Source organism: Pyxicephalus adspersus, chromosome 8 (genome assembly GCF_032062135.1).
Source record: "Pyxicephalus adspersus chromosome 8, UCB_Pads_2.0, whole genome shotgun sequence".
Classification (NCBI taxonomy): domain Eukaryota; kingdom Metazoa; phylum Chordata; class Amphibia; order Anura; family Pyxicephalidae; genus Pyxicephalus; species Pyxicephalus adspersus.
The window spans coordinates 40,378,942-40,395,228 of record NC_092865.1 but is presented as its reverse complement, the minus strand read 5'-3'; the positions used below and the strand labels follow the sequence as shown (position 1 = coordinate 40,395,228).

The following is a 16,287-nucleotide window of genomic DNA, read 5'->3' as shown; positions in this document are numbered from 1 at the left end:
TTTTTATTGGATAACTATTCTGGATTTGTGAATGGAAATATTATCTATAGTTTTCAGTGGCAAACTACACAATTGTGGTTACCATACAACTGCAATTCATTCTGATCACTGAATATCTGACTTAAAAATTGCTGATGTTCCATAAAATTGTGAATTTTAGAGAAGTACCAAAATCTTTAAATGCTTAAAGTTGAACTCTTGACAGACACATTCATACATAAATCAGCTGCTGAGGAAGGCGGCTCTGTTCCCAATAGTGACTTGTCACTTTTGGCCTCTTGGTTATCCGCTGAAGATTTGCGTCACGGCTGGAGATTCAGCAGTGTGCACATTTAGTTATTTGTAGTGCTGTTTGCTTCCCCACAACTACTGCTGTGTGACTAGGAGCTGCCAGCCAGATATTTTACACTATGGGTTTGATGGAGCCCATAAAGAGCTGCAATCTCCAATAAACTGAATAATAATATTGGATAATTTACCTAAAACATTATTTTCAACTACAGTACTTGATGAAACAAGAATTGCAAAGTTTATCAATTCTTTCCCTATAGCTGGTTTACTAAGCAAATATAAAAGGGATGCTTACGGATCCATGTTTTTATCAGAATACTGCTTCACCATTAACATTAATCTTATCCTTGCCTTCCAAATAACTTTAAAAAGCTACTTTTAGAATTTAGTTATTTTGACACAAACTGTGAAATTCAAACACAGAGATCTAAGTCAGATTCTGTAATACTTAGATCTATGTTGTTTGGGTGCAGTACATTTGCAGCCAAACATGTACCATGTACTGAATACCTTCTGTTTCATCTTCATATTCATATATAATCCTCTTCTTCTTCTTTCTTGGTTTTTTAGGTGAAGAATAGTCTGGATTCTTTTGGTCTTTGTATGTGATTTTGTTTTTTAGACGTGGAGCTGGTACATTTCCCTCATAGGGATCTAAATATAAGTGAAATCTAAAAATCAACAGGACCGAGCAAAACAGTCAACCATACCAAATTTGCACCTGAAATGTCTTTTTAAAAAATGGAGATGAGAAGTGAAGGTAAATTTTATATTAGAAGCTGTTAATCCTGTTAGGCATTGCCACATCTAAAAAGAGAAGCTGCTCAGTAACCTGCAAAGTTACAGAAGGTCCAAGTTATTGTCCCCCAATACACCACCTCAGCTTAGCAAGGTGCTTCACACAATATTCCTGTGCTGCAGATACATATTTATGAGGACCGACCCCCGGAATTTGCTATTGCTGCTCACATCTGCAGTGAGATGTGAAGCACAATGCAGAAGTCCTGCATTGTGCTTCGCATCTCACTGCTGATGCGAGCAGCGGCGTGGCCGGGACCCGGGTGGTAATTAAAAGCAGATTACTCAGTAATCTGCTTTTAAATCTCCCGCCTGGCCACGCCCCCCGACGGACTAGCGCCCCGGCATCACAGCAGAACCACAGCAGGAGCAGGGCTCCTGGATGCATGGGGGCGGGAAGGCTGTGGAAAATAAGGTAAGTAAAATTACTGTTCCATCCCATGAAATACACAAGACATCAGGCTTTATGTGATTGTTTTTATGTTAAAATGTTGATTTATATCATTATGGGGTAAGGCCTTTTCCAAATTGCCCATGCTAAAAGGAGTGTCTCATTCCCATCCCTTGCAAAAAGATAAAATAGAACCGCATTCAGAATCACTCCTGATAAAATGGGTCATTTGATGTGCTATGAATAAAGCAGATAATCAGCTTTTCGCACAATAATTGCCCCTATTAGTATATGATCCTAGATTAAATTTCTGGGGACATCACAATGATGCTAGCCTAGGCAGACCATTGCATGTCATCACAGAAATGGTACCTTCTTCATAATCTTCTGGATAAACAACTTTATTATATCTCCTCTTTGCGGGCCTCCTTGGGCTTCTTTTTCTAGATATTTGTGAAGAAGATGATGTTTGTGTTTCCATTGGAGGGTCTACAAGCAAATGTAGATGTAGTAAATCAGATTTGTGGGAGTATATTGCTTACTTCAATATTAGTAAAATGGTTTTATTGTTGCATTCTAAAATCAACAGGTCACTTCTCAAAGAATATAGGCCTGTATGCATTTTAGAAACAATTTTGTTCACTGGATTGCAATGGTAGGTTCCTGATACATAGTGCAGGCATCAATGAAAAACAACCATTTAATCCTGTTATGGACAGTATTCCTTAGTTCAAATCAATAATGATTGTATTAGTGTCCTGCTGCTTTTTTATTGCTAGAGTGCAGCCTGAGCCCGAGTTCCAGAGAGTACTGAATCTTGATATGCTGTGTGGTGGGGATAGGGCTCTGAAATGCAAGACTGGATAAAATCTTTGGACGGGTATAACAGTTTCCGTATTATATGTATATATGTGTTTATAGGCACCCTTGCATTTATGTCAGAAAAGGCACTATTTATCCCAGAATATTGTTGCAATTACAAATATTTCAGTATTGTCATGTTTATTGTTTTTGTTGGCACTGGGAAAACACGAAAAAACATTGGGAAAAAAATTGGAGACATTCCACACAAAATGACAAAAATGGCCTGGACAAAATTATTGGCACCTTCAACTTGGTAGTACTTTTTTTGGAAGAAATAACTAATGTTCATCTCTTTCTGTAACAATCAATGAGTCTTTTTCATCTCTCTACTGGAATTTTGGACCACTCTTCCTTCCAGCTGCTCCAGGTCTCTCAGATTTGAAGAGTTACTTCTCCCAACTATCTCTCCGCAGGTGCTCTATAGAAGTTAAATGTGGACTTATTTCTGGCTACTTCAGAACTCTCCAGAGCTTTGTCCTAAACCATTCCTATGTGCCTTTTAAAGTGTGCCAACTTTACTAAAAAGGTGGGAAGGAATTGTCCTGCTGTCCCACACTGGGTCCTACATTGTGCCCCAGAATTCTTTGGTGGCCTTCATATTTTATGGTACCATGCAAACAGTCAAGACTATCAGTGCCTGGAGCAGCAAAGCAACCCCAAAGCATCAGTGAACCTCCTCCATGCTAACTGTAGGGCCCATGTTCTTTTCTTTGAAGGCTTCTTTTAGTTTCTGTTAACAGATGAATGATGTGTGTTACCGAAAAGCTGTATTTTTGTCTCATCTGTCCAGTGTACATTCTCCAAGGAGAACTGTGTATTCCACAGGTGAGTTTTAGCAAACTCTAATCTGGCTTGTTTATGTTTCTGTGTCAGCAGTGGTGTCCTCCTGGGTCCCCTGCCACAGTGTCCCTTTTCATTCAGATGGCAACGGATAGTGTGAGCTGACACTGTGTACCCTGTGCCTGCAGGTCAGCTTAAATTTGGAAATTGATCAAGGTTTTTTATCCACCATTCAAACAATCATCGTAGTAACATATCATCAATGTTTCTCTCGTCCCCATCCAGAGAGGTTAGCTACAGTGCCATGGGGTGTAAACTTCTTTACAATGTGGTGCACAGTGGACACAGGAACATTAAGATTTCCTGAAATGGACTTTGTAGCCTGAAGATTGTCCATGCTTTTCTATAAATTGTGTTCTCAAATCATCAGACAATTATTTGTTCTTCTTTCTTTTCTCCATGCTAAGTGTGTTACAAATAGACCTTCAATCTGAAAGAGCAGCTGGCAAAAGGAAGAGTGGTCCAAAATTCCAGTAGAGAGTTGTAAAAGGCTCATTGATTGTTACAGAAAGTGATTAACATCAGTTATTTCTTCCAAAAATGCAATCAGGCAAGTATTTTATTGCAGTAGGAACAGGCAATGTTCCTTCTGCAATAAAAAAACTTTACCTGCCTCATTACATTATAAGTACAAGTACACCCACCTGTCCTTTCTCCATTGTGGAAACCACCATCTTCTTTTGCCTCTGTCTGGTTCTGATCTTCAGTCATCATTAGGCTGGCATGATGTAACTCCGAGCCGTAAAACCGAGCATGCCTGGCACATTCAAGCATTGTGCACTGAACTGCACAAACACAGGCAGGTAAGTGTAATTTATTGCAGAAGGGATATCACCTGTCCCTTCTGCAATAATAAACCTGCCTGATCACAATTTTTTTTATGGAACTATAGTTTCAATTTGATACTGATTAAAAAATTACTAAAGAATAATATTGTGTAAAAAAGAATGAAAAATTCACACCACAGAGGATTTTCACTATATAACACAGTACAGTATGATAATTAACTGTAACAGTATAGCTTCTTCTAAAAGCCAATAACTCTTTAGAAACTTTAGAAAATTATAAATAGGGAGAGAAATAATTATATGATAATGCATTATTTCACAGTTACAAGTTTGTTTGCATTGATAGCAACAGGTTTGCTAAGTAGAGCAACTTCTCTAATAACAAGTTGGATCTAAACATAGTGGGTGAACGCTTCCCAGTCTTGGGGGTACCAGCCCACATGCTTATTGTGTTTTCACTCCTTTTTTCACTAATGCACTCAGCATTTCCATTCACTCTCTGGACTCCTATACTTATAGGTTTACCAGCATAAACCACTTTTATTATTAAAAATAAATAGTAAATAGGTGTATATGTTCATTTAAAACCTGCTTTAATTAAAAAATAATAAACTTTAGACAAACAGAAAAAGGCCCCAGTAGAATTATTTGGGGAATGTTCAAAAAATTGCCCTCCACGGAAATAGAGCTACAATCTTCAGTTTAACTAAGGTTTACATTGAATGTGCTAAAATGTTTGTTTTAAAAAGTTGTTTTAAAACAAGGAGTAGGGAGGGAGACATATCTCTCCCATATCAACATACATCATCAGTGAAACAGGAACAAATAGTATGTAATAACAGGCAGACAGCACTGTTACAATCTAACTGCATACCAAATTGTAAATTATATAATATTGAACAATATACATGCCTTGAATAAATATTAACTGTTTGTCGGACCAATTCTACAGGGAATAATTCCTATATATGATTTATTTAGATACCACAAACTGTATACTGTTTTAAAACCACATATCCCAGATTCCAATGACATCTATTTGAATGTCATCACTGACAAATTACCTTCTATATCATCTTCTTCACTGTAAAAAATCCTATCCTTCTTCTTTGGTCCTCTGGGGCTCCGTTTTGTTGTTTTTTTAGGAGATTGGGGAAATTTTGGACTTGTCTTTGGATTGTCTATAAGCAAATGCATATGCAATAAACTATTTTGTATCTCTATATCAATTTGATTGGTTAACCAGGAGACTGAAAAATATCAAAAAGGTCAAACTCTGCCTACTATTCCAAAATGTAACACTGGAAAACACAGTGAAAGAAGGTTGCATTACACATTTGCAATACTTTGTTACAGTTCTGAATTGATATTAATGTATTTATATTATATATAGATATATAGATGGATAACATTGTTCTAGCGCAGGCAGTGGCATGAGAATTTATTATAACTATCCAAAACTATCAAGCCACTAGTGCTAAAACCAGTTGGAATATTAGATTATATTTATTACTTATAATGTTCATTCATAATGTTTATAAGTTTCAGTGAATATTTTTTCTCAAACCTAATTCTGACTTGACAATTTATTCTATACTAGTCAGATTTTATGACATCAACACTTTCATTAATAAATACAGAGATACAACTGCAACAAACACAGTATAAAAGCATTTTAACAAAAGTAAACAAAGTGCTGCCCATTATTATTAGCATGCAATACAATCTAACACTGACTATACCTTGAGCTTTATTTCCCAGATGTCCTTTTAACATCTCATAGGACAAAATAAAGCCAGCCCAAGGAATTTACCTTTTTTGTTTATGGGCAGATTTTTGTCTTTCTTTGGCACTGCTTCATCTCTCTGTATTTCATCTGTATTTAAAATGAACAAGATCATTCATATTATGAATGTGTAAAGATGAGATACGTAAATATATTATATTAAATTTACAAATATTAACTTTATAAATTAATGCGTTAGAACAGACACCATGGAGGTGAAGGTCAAATACAGGTAGTCCTGAGGTTTAGGACATCCGACATACGGATGCCTCATAGATATAAACAGGGCTTCCCTGCTTACTCGTGTGCAGAACGGAGGCCTGAATGGTGAAGGGGGCATGCATGACTTGCAGAAGAAATAATTTGCTAAACACAGGTGGGGTTGTGGGTGATCTTAAGGACTGAGTTCTTTCTGCAGCCCCTTGTAACTCTCTAATGACCAAGACAAACTGTGCAGTTGTTTTTTTTTTTTTTTTTGCATATCAAAGCACGGTTTGCTCCAGAAGTTAATAAATGTCAAGGCCTTTTTTTTTTGCTTTGTTTGTGATTAACTCACAGTGAGGATTTTATACAGTAACTGACAACATGCTGCCTAATATTCTGTTGAGACAAACATCTTTCCTAATTGAATTTATTAAAATAATGTACCTGTTCCAACTTGCATACAAATTCAACTTAAGAAACAAACCTACAGTCCCTATCTTGTATGTAACCTGGGGACTACCTGTACTTCTATGGCAGCATCTATGACACAGATTTCTTTGCACTCTTTAGTGTTATTACTGCAGGTGTAAGAGCAATTCTGAGCCTGTAAGTCTGTATAAAAATTGCACAATCACCTTTTTTTCCCTACTGCAGCACTAGAAAAATATCCAATTACAGTATTATTATTATTATTATTATTATTAATAATAATAATAATAATAATTAACAGGATTTATATAGCGCCAACATATGAATACAGACAGTGACACAGGAGGAGAGGACCCTGCCCCCAAGAGCTTACAATCTAGGAGGTGGGGGAAGTAACACACAATAGGAGTAACACACAACAGTATTGAAGGAAAGCTATAATTAATCAGTTTTATGAATATAATTTTTATTTTTACTTCACTATTTTGAAAAGACAACATAACACTTCATGCTTGTTTATTAACCACCTAAGCGTTACACTGAGGTCTAGATTTCTGTACCAAAAGTGATCCACTGTTTTTCATGAAATTTTTTTTTAAATTGTAGACCTGTAACTTACAGAAATATGTCCGAACAGGGGTTCTAGTAGATAATATGAATATCATTTACCACAGGCTACGTTACCCGATCTCATGCCTGTGCAGTGCGAGATCAGATAACATAGACAGAAGGCTGAAGACATGGACAGAAGGCTGTGCCAGGACGAAGGAGTATAACAGGATGACACAGAGCCAATCCTGGAAACTTTCGTAGGGATTTACGGATCTGCGAAAGTAAAGATTAGTTTTTTTTTTTAATTTACTTCCACTTTATTGTGAAAATACAGGTTCATTATTGTAGTACCAACAGGTGATATCCTTTCTGCAATAAAATATACTTACCTGTTCGCAATCTTTTCTTCAGTGAACAATGACAATGCATGAGCCGGCACACCTCTGGCTCAACCATTGAATGGACTCCCATGTGCATGGGTGCATAATTCCTACCTGGCCAATCAAGATGGCCAAAGATCCAAAACCCAGAGCAAAACCGAGTTCAGGTGATGGCACCCGTGACAGTGTAAGGTGAGTGTAATTAAAAATTGTGATTAGGCAGTTATGTTTTTATTATTGCAGATTGCATGTCTCTTTCGGCAATAAATAACCTGCCTGCTTGCAGTTTTTACAAGTTTTTAGTTTTATTTCAGGACTTACATCAAAGAAGCCAACTAGAAATTTATAAAATGTTAAAAGGAAAGTTATGCATGCAGACTCAAAAGGCAAACTATGTATAGGTGGTATTTCACATTAGGCTGAATTAAAGTACAATGTAAATTTAAATGAAATTCCTGACTATAAAAAATAAATTAAATATATACAAAGTTTCTGTGGATTCCCAATAATTGAATATGGTGTGAAGACTCCAAACATATAAAGGCTAGTCCAACATTCAGGTAAAACAAGGTCAATTTTCATGACAATGGACAAAATATGATGAATTCCAACAGAATATTATCATTGTTCATGCTTTTCATGATTAACATGCATTTAAAATACTATAACGATAGATTAGTTCTGTAGACATGAAAAAAGATTATTGTATCCAAGCAGTAAGTATTGGTTGTATTTTCAATCAAATAATTTTCATGGTGTGTGTTTATTGTTTTTATTTATTAGCGCTTTATAGAAATGGTTTTAGGGTACTGATCAGGGGTGTAGTTGTAAAAAAAGAAGTGGAGGCATGGTATGTGCCAGCCACACTACACCCCTGCCCATGTGTCACTCAAAGAGAAAGAAACTTCCCCCAGAATGACCTCATAATATCAGAACCCACCCACTCTCCTATCGTAGGTGGGCAGGTTGTGTTTAGAGAGACAACCCGCCCATCACCCTGAGCCTGCAATTTCATACAGGAGACATGGTCCACGGCTCTGGCCCAGGCACTCATCCCCCAAGCGGGGTCCTTTTCCTGACCACCAAGGAATCCTTTGCAAAATAAGAGTGGGCATGCATGCCTATTCATGAAAAAAGTGAAGGCACTGCGTTCCCACCCGTGCCCGCCCCACTACACCCCTGAAAGTGATATATTCTGCACTCATTCCCCCAGGATTTGATATCTGGTGGCCAGTTTTATTGAAGGAAGCATCCACATTCATGATGATGATAACATTCCCCCACAAATCCCAATATCCTTTTTAGGGCACAGAATGTGGGGAAGAGGTTCTGTCCCTTATTAGTAGGGTCTAGTGTGCTACAGGAAGGAGTGAAGCATGTTTGCAGCACCATTTCACCTACTAGGATACCTAGGTTTCATGAATGGATAAGGATGTGGTTAAAATTTAAAGAGGGACCCAACATTTTTGTTTTTATACACAAAAAAGTAGTCCTAAAAATAAACGCTGGGCATCTAAACTGTAAACACAGGAGGTACTTCTCAAGGATGTAAGGTCAAGTAAGGCATTGTGGGGTCTTTCAAATTCATGCATACACACTTAGGGAAATAACATCCTATATGAGGGATTCTGCAAGGGGACCTTCTCTTTTAGTGCACCAATTCTATTGTATTGCACGTGTTTTCATGTGTTGCAGTCCAGGTGTATTGCCTGCTACAATAGTTGTGCATTAAGTTGCTATTTCAGGTAAATGGCACCACAACAGGCTGAACAAAAGTGCCATGCTTTAACATAAAAGGGACAAACGGATTTTCTAACCTAGTGTAATACAAAATACAGCATCCAGAGAAGTGATACATTCAAAATACAAAAATTTAATAGATATATCCTTAGAAAATAATCGTTTTTGTGTAAACAATTGTGTTATTTGCATTAAAATATTTTTGTATGTAACTCTGAAATGATACTTTTGAATTATAGATTTAACTCCACCTGATAAAGTGGAAAAGATACACGAAACGTGTAGAGGATGTTTCATGCACATATGTACTCCATGTTCTGTTTTGTAATCATTTGATTTTAATGTTGATATCAAAAGTTTTTTTTACAAAAATATTGGTATTTTACAGAAATATAAATGTAACTTATTTGAATATATATACTCATATACTGCCATTAAAGTCCTCTTTTCTGACTTTTTTTCAAATATCTATTGATCTTGGGATGTGGCAGGTGTACAATAACTGAGTTGACTGTGGGATGCACTGTATGTCTTATTACATGTTTATCCTTAGAAAACCCTAAACTTATTATTTACAGTAAATAATAAATCAAATATTACATTTTTATATTGATATTCTTTCTTTTACCTTCTTGTGCATCTGTTGGTACTCTTTCCTCTGGTTTCATGGTAGGTTTTGGAGAATCCACTTTAGGTTCAGGATCTGGAAGTCGTGGAGGTGGAGGAGGGGGTGGCTGCCTCTGAACTGGTTCTTAAGTTGAAAACATTAACTGTTACTGAAGTATTACATTTCATTAGACTAAGAATAAAAATAACTGAAGTGAATCAAATATGAAAAATATAACAGAACAATATTGTTAAAAAGTGAATAATAAATGATATTCTTTTGTAAATAGTACAATTTAGTTGGGTCATAAATTGTGAAAGGTTCTTGTATTGCACACTATCCGTGGTCCTATTCAGAAATTTACAGTGAGCATTGGCTTAGTGGAGAAACAAGGTTACCAATGTTGTTTGTGAGTGGGAAAATAGAGGATTATTCTTCAGCAAGACTGCTGAAACTCTGAGAAAGAAGCAAAGCCATGAAGCATGTTAATGATGGGGTCTTTATGATTAGCTGACTGCAGCTGACACAGGGGGCTATTCATTTAGTTTGGCTCTGCCCACATTTGGTATTTGGCTGACAGGAATCCCAAGATACCTGCTCTAGTCTACCTGTATTCTTTACATGGCAGCTTTCTGTGATTTGCCCTATGCATGGACAACATATTCACTTCAGAAGGTATATAACCTTACTATATATACCTTACTTTCTACTCACTAAATGTAAGTGCAGTCTGTTTTATCTTCTGGAACAAATGTTTGATCAATATCTGGTAGGTTTTAGTTCTTTTGTTTTTCCAGGTGAAATTTCTGCTTGGAAGATAACATTGTAGGATTATATATGTAACTGTCAGAGAGACCTCTAAGCAAATTTTTGTCTTCACTTGGCATTCATGTATTTGACTTAATCTAGCTTCAACATTATGTGGCATAATGTATTGTAGTTACATTTCATAAGGACCTGCAAAAGTATTTTCTGCTAATATAGACAGAATTTTGTAAATAGTACAATTTAGTTGGGTCATAAATTGTGAAAGGTTCTTGTATTGCACACTATCCGTGGTCCTATTCAGAAATTTACAGTGAGCATTGGCTTAGTGGAGAAACAAGGTTACCAATGTTGTTTGTGAGTGGGAAAATAGAGGATTATTCTTCAGCAAGACTGCTGAAACTCTGAGAAAGAAGCAAAGCCATGAAGCATGTTAATGATGGGGTCTTTATGATTAGCTGACTGCAGCTGACACAGGGGGCTATTCATTTAGTTTGGCTCTGCCCACATTTGGTATTTGGCTGACAGGAATCCCAAGATACCTGCTCTAGACTACCTGTATTCTTTACATGGCAGCTTTCTGTGATTTGCCCTATGCATGGACACCATATTCACTTCAGAAGGTATATAACCTTACTATATATACCTTACTTTCTACTCACTAAATGTAAGTGCAGTCTGTTTTATCTTCTGGAACAAATGTTTGATCAATATCTGGTAGGTTTTAGTTCTTTTGTTTTTCCAGGTGAAATTTCTGCTTGGAAGATAACATTGTAGGATTATATATGTAACTGTCAGAGAGACCTCTAAGCAAATTTTTGTCTTCACTTGGCATTCATGTATTTGACTTAATCTAGCTTCAACATTATGTGGCATAATGTATTGTAGTTACATTTCATAAGGACCTGCAAAAGTATTTTCTGCTAATATAGACAGAACGTAGCATGGACTACTTACTTGCGCAATGTTCTTCATAATCTGGACAGCATTTTCCATAACCTACACAGCTCGGATCACAATCACATGACTGTCCTCTAATGAAACCCTCATGACATCGTCCTCTACATGATCCCTCTAAATTTAAAAAAAAAAAATAGACAAAGAAAAAAAATGTTTAAACTCTCCCACATGCCAGAACCAGTTTTGACCCTTATAATACTAAGGTAGACTTTTATTAGTAGTCACCAAGTGGTGGCTTCTCAACCACATCTGAGTCTTAGCTGCCTATAGTGGTCATTGTATGTTTAGCCACAAAATGTTTTATCCTGGTGTTAATTAAAAGAGTAGCCAAAATGTAGAGATGTCTGCCATGAGGGTTGATGAAATGTAAGCCATTTTTTTTATTTTTGAATAAAGCAGAGAGGAAATCGGACCAGTTTTTTTTTTTTTTGCTTTTTGTGCCCCTCGGGGATGATGTTGTTAGTATTCCTGCTACAGTGCAGAGAATAAAACGGAGGAGTACTGAACCTTATTGATAAGTTTCCCAGAGATAAAGTAAAAGCAACTATCATTTTTTGGCAAAACTTGTTACTCTCCTTGTTACTTCTTTAGCACCTTTTTCCCCTTTATATTCTCCCCATAAATTTCTTTCTAAATGCCACTATGGTATCCTTAGGTATGCCCAGCTGCCTATTCACTTAATATGTCTTTTGACGTTTTAACTTTGTTGTTGTTACATTTCTCTGACTGCTTGTCAGTTTAATAACGATGGGTATGATGAATAATGATAATTATTCTTTTAATATTTTGCCTTTCATGGTTACACTTTTATCGCCTCCTCAACATTCTAAATAATTTATTAACAAAAACACTGTTTTTATTATTTGCTTTGTTTTATACACCGTAACAATCAAAGTCTTTGTGCTTCTCCATGCAATGCAGGCAGGTCATTGAAGGTGAGGGGGCTGGAAGGGTGCTGTGCATAGATTTAAAAAAATCAATACACTTCCTAGATATTATTTTTTTTACACAATATGCCATATTAACCAACCACTACTAAAACCTCAATCAATGAACTGACAAACTGGTGTTAAGAAGATGGACATATTATGTGTTATCCTAACTTTCTGTTAGGCATTGATTTGCTTACAGAACCTACCTGTAGTGCAGATGAAAGTCCTCCAGTAGCACTAATTAACACAAAATATATGGATACAAGACTTACATTGTAATCATCATACTATAATGGCTAGATTTCAACCTTTTTCATTAGATTTCACATAATATTTGTTAATATTATATGAAAAATAAATTCACATAAGATGTTTAATTCAGTTTGTGTTGCAGTTACGTAAAATTCTCCATAGGCTGTCCCTTTATAATGACTTAATTACTAAAGTATCAGAGTATATTCTACTTCTACAAACTTCTCAACCTCATAGGTTACCTGTTGTGCAAACTGTCTTGAAGTCTGGACAACATTCCATAAAAGACATGCAGTTATAATCACAATGGCACGGATCCCCACGAAAATACCCTTGGCCACATCTCCCAACACAGCTTCCTTCACCTATAATTAAACAGAAGAAATGGCCTATTACTGTAAAAGTGAAAAATAAAATATTTCACATACAAAAAATTGAATTATGCTAGTGAAAATGTTATACAGGTAGTCCCTGGGTTACATATGAGGTAGGGACTGTAAGTTTGTTCTTAAGTTGAATTTGTATGTAAGTCAGGACAGGTACATTATTTTAATATATGCAACTAGGGCAATTGTTTGTCTCAACATATTATTAGGCAGTATAGTGTCAGTTACTGTATAAAATCCTCATTGTGAGGTAATCACAAACAAAGCAGAAAAAAAACTTTATAGAACCTGCACATTTATTAACTTCTGGAGCAAGCTGTGCTTTGATATGTAAAATAAAAACAACTGAAGAGTTTGTCTTGTTCAGTGCACTGACATTCCCTGGGAGTTCCCGGTGACGTAGGTGTGTACAGCCGTCGCCAGCGGCACGGTCAGAATTTCAAAAAAATTTTTTTTTGCATTCAATACAAAATACCTATTGAATGCAATATACTGGATTTATATGTCTAAAAGCAGTACATTGTCTATTTTGCAAATTTATTCACAAAATCATGTCAAAGTTTATTATTAAATTTAAAAATACATTTATTTTTTTAAATGTATTTAATCTATTATTTTGACATAATTTTGTGTTTCAAACTTTATTATACTCATACTAATATAATATACTGTAAAATAAATTTTCATGAAAGCCAATGTACTGCTTTTAGACATATAAATCCAGACAGAAATGAACCAACCAGGAGGTTAAAAAAAACCTTACTGTATGCCAACTTAGTAACCACTATAACTACGGACCAGACAGATATTTATATTTCTGCTAAGTCCTTGTGTATTCAGTAATAACTTTGCCATTTTTAAAGTAATACACTTATTAGCCTTCATTTCTTTTGTTGTTGCAAAAGCAATTTATATTTTACACACTTTACCATTTTATTTAAATAGTAAAAAAATATTAGCTAAGAAGACAAGGTGGTGAAAGTAAATTAATAGTGATTAGGAAATAGTAAAGGGTTGATAAAGGATTATAAAAGAATATATTTTAATAAAAATAAATTGCTTTATGTTATATATACAAACAGAAAGACAGATGGGGTGTTTAAATATCTATATGTATTGAATTTTGTTTCAAGGTTCCAAATACTGAAAAAACAAAGATATTGATATGATACGGTACAGGTATGTTAGGTCATAACCTGTTTAACTCAGTATGGTTTAAATCATAGTGTAATTCACTTTCATGGGAGTAGGGTGTGGCAATAACATGATGGTAAGCTAAGTGAGAGTAGTCTTTACCCTTAACCTTTTACTTTTGCCGTTTGAAGCTCAGCCTCTCTGATCTGCAGATGAATAATACAGATTAAATATAAAGTGATGATATTGTATCTATATTGCTATATTGTATTTCTGAAATTAAAATTCTGAACAGTGATTACAAATACTTGCAAGTTCTTTTTGACAGCAGTGGTTTGAATGGTTTGCTATAATTAAACATACGTACCCCCCCCCCCCTTTACAGTTTAGTGAAGTTTTTTGGCCAAACACCCACAATTACACTCATGACCAAAATGGTCATACTTGAACCCAGAAAAACATAGTCAGATATTACACATCTATTTTCACACTACTACAGAAAGAATATACAACCATGCAGTTTTATTTCTGGTTGAAAAAAGAGAGTTAATTCTACTAATTGGGCAATAAAGACATGAAGAAGATATTGCTAAATCAAGCAGAATATTTAGGGAAGTATTTAAAAAGCAATTAAAGATACAATACCTACACAATAACCCTAAAGAATAAGTATATGATGGTGACATGGATGAAACTCAATTTAAAATAATGGATGGAGCCTACAATCTTTCAATATTTTTCACAACTTTAAAAAACCCTAAATAAACAGTGCAATACAATAGAAGCATCTCTAAACATTGCCTGTGGGATTGTCTTCATGTCTCCCAGTTCTGGGTGTTATTCTATATTTGAACTATATTCAAAAACTCCTAAACACTGTTTACAAAACATCAAAACAGTGGATCCATATTCCTTTTGTCAAACTAATCACTATGTTATCAGAATTTACCTCAACTATTGAGGCATTGAAAAGACAGAATATAAATTAAACAAGACAAAAGTCGTACAAAAAAATCCTTAGCGGATGGCATTAGTGTATAATCTAATCTTTGCATCTTTGCAGGGTGCAATCAGTTCAATACAAAGCATAAAACTCCTTAGATTTACATAGAGAATCTCTGGGTCTCTTACATATATTGACTTGATATAAAGATGCTTGCCAGCATTCCAGAAGGAACTACATACAGATCTTTATGCCATAATCCAGTGGTCCCCAACCTTTTGGACCTCATGGACCACTAAATTTACCGCACATGTGTGGGGATTCATGTGTCACTCAAAGGGGATGAAACTTCCCCCAGAGTGACGTCATGATGCCAGAACCTGTCCACTCTCCCATCGCAGGTCTGAGCCTGTGATGCATATGGGAAACATTGTCTGCGGCTCTGGCCAGTGCGCCTGAGCTGCGGACCAACAAAATTTTCTCCGACCCCAGGTTGGGGACAGCTTCCATATCTCAAAAATCAATATTTAGTCCACCCAACAACTATTAAAAGCGATTTTGAAATAGTATTGGATTATATCTAATGCCTAAAACCACACATTATACAGACATCACATTTCTGAAGGTCTTAATTACCAAGCTATTTTTTAAGCTTTTATTTACCAAACTATCTTTGTTGTTTTAGTTTTGTTATTTAATAACATGCATACCTCCAGCATGCTCTCCAGCAAAAATACTGTAAATACTTGAATACAGAGTGAAGTACCTACTTTTACCTGAAAAAACAGTAAAAAATATTTTTGAGTATAAACCTAAGCCACAAAATACAGCAATAATGGCTAACTTTCAAAACTGTAATCAAAAGAAATGCCAACAAATAAATGTGAATAAATATATTAATGGAGTACTATTAAAAAATGATCTCAGCCTGTATATAGCCTTTCTCCCCTTTACAGGTTAAAGTATTTTGTCATAGTAAGTTGGTTATAATACCTCATACTGGCTGTTGGACACAGTAGATGATAATGTCTCCTCATGTATAGTTTGTTACCTACAGCTTGTCTTTGACAGCTCTACTTTGTCACCCCATAGACAAATGCAATTCCAGGACATGCCAATAGATGTCACCATATATAAACCGAGATTCTTTTTCTACTAGCATTTTGGGGGCAAACAAAAATATTGGTTTATACTTGAGTTTGTACAAAACTTTTCTACGTGATTTTAGCAAAAGGGCTTGGAACA

General features: G+C 35.6%; 1 protein-coding gene across 7 annotated transcripts in view; it reads right to left on the bottom strand.

Annotated features, from left to right (window-relative positions):
- The window catches only part of PRG4 (proteoglycan 4), a 52,528-nt gene that overhangs the window by 31,241 nt on the left and 5,000 nt on the right, over positions 1–16,287 (bottom strand). For 5 of the 7 annotated variants that reach the window (XM_072420120.1, XM_072420125.1, XM_072420121.1 and 2 more), the window contains exons 2-7: positions 12,822–12,944; positions 11,393–11,509; positions 9,692–9,814; positions 5,786–5,848; positions 5,037–5,153; positions 802–945 (exon numbers count right to left, since the gene is read on the bottom strand). In XM_072420120.1, the coding sequence (XP_072276221.1) occupies positions 802–945; positions 5,037–5,153; positions 5,786–5,848; positions 9,692–9,814; positions 11,393–11,509; positions 12,822–12,944 (687 nt within the window). The remainder of the gene's footprint in view (positions 1–801; positions 946–5,036; positions 5,154–5,785; positions 5,849–9,691; positions 9,815–11,392; positions 11,510–12,821; positions 12,945–16,287) is intronic. The other 2 variants (XM_072420123.1, XM_072420126.1) reach the window with 2 other exon arrangements.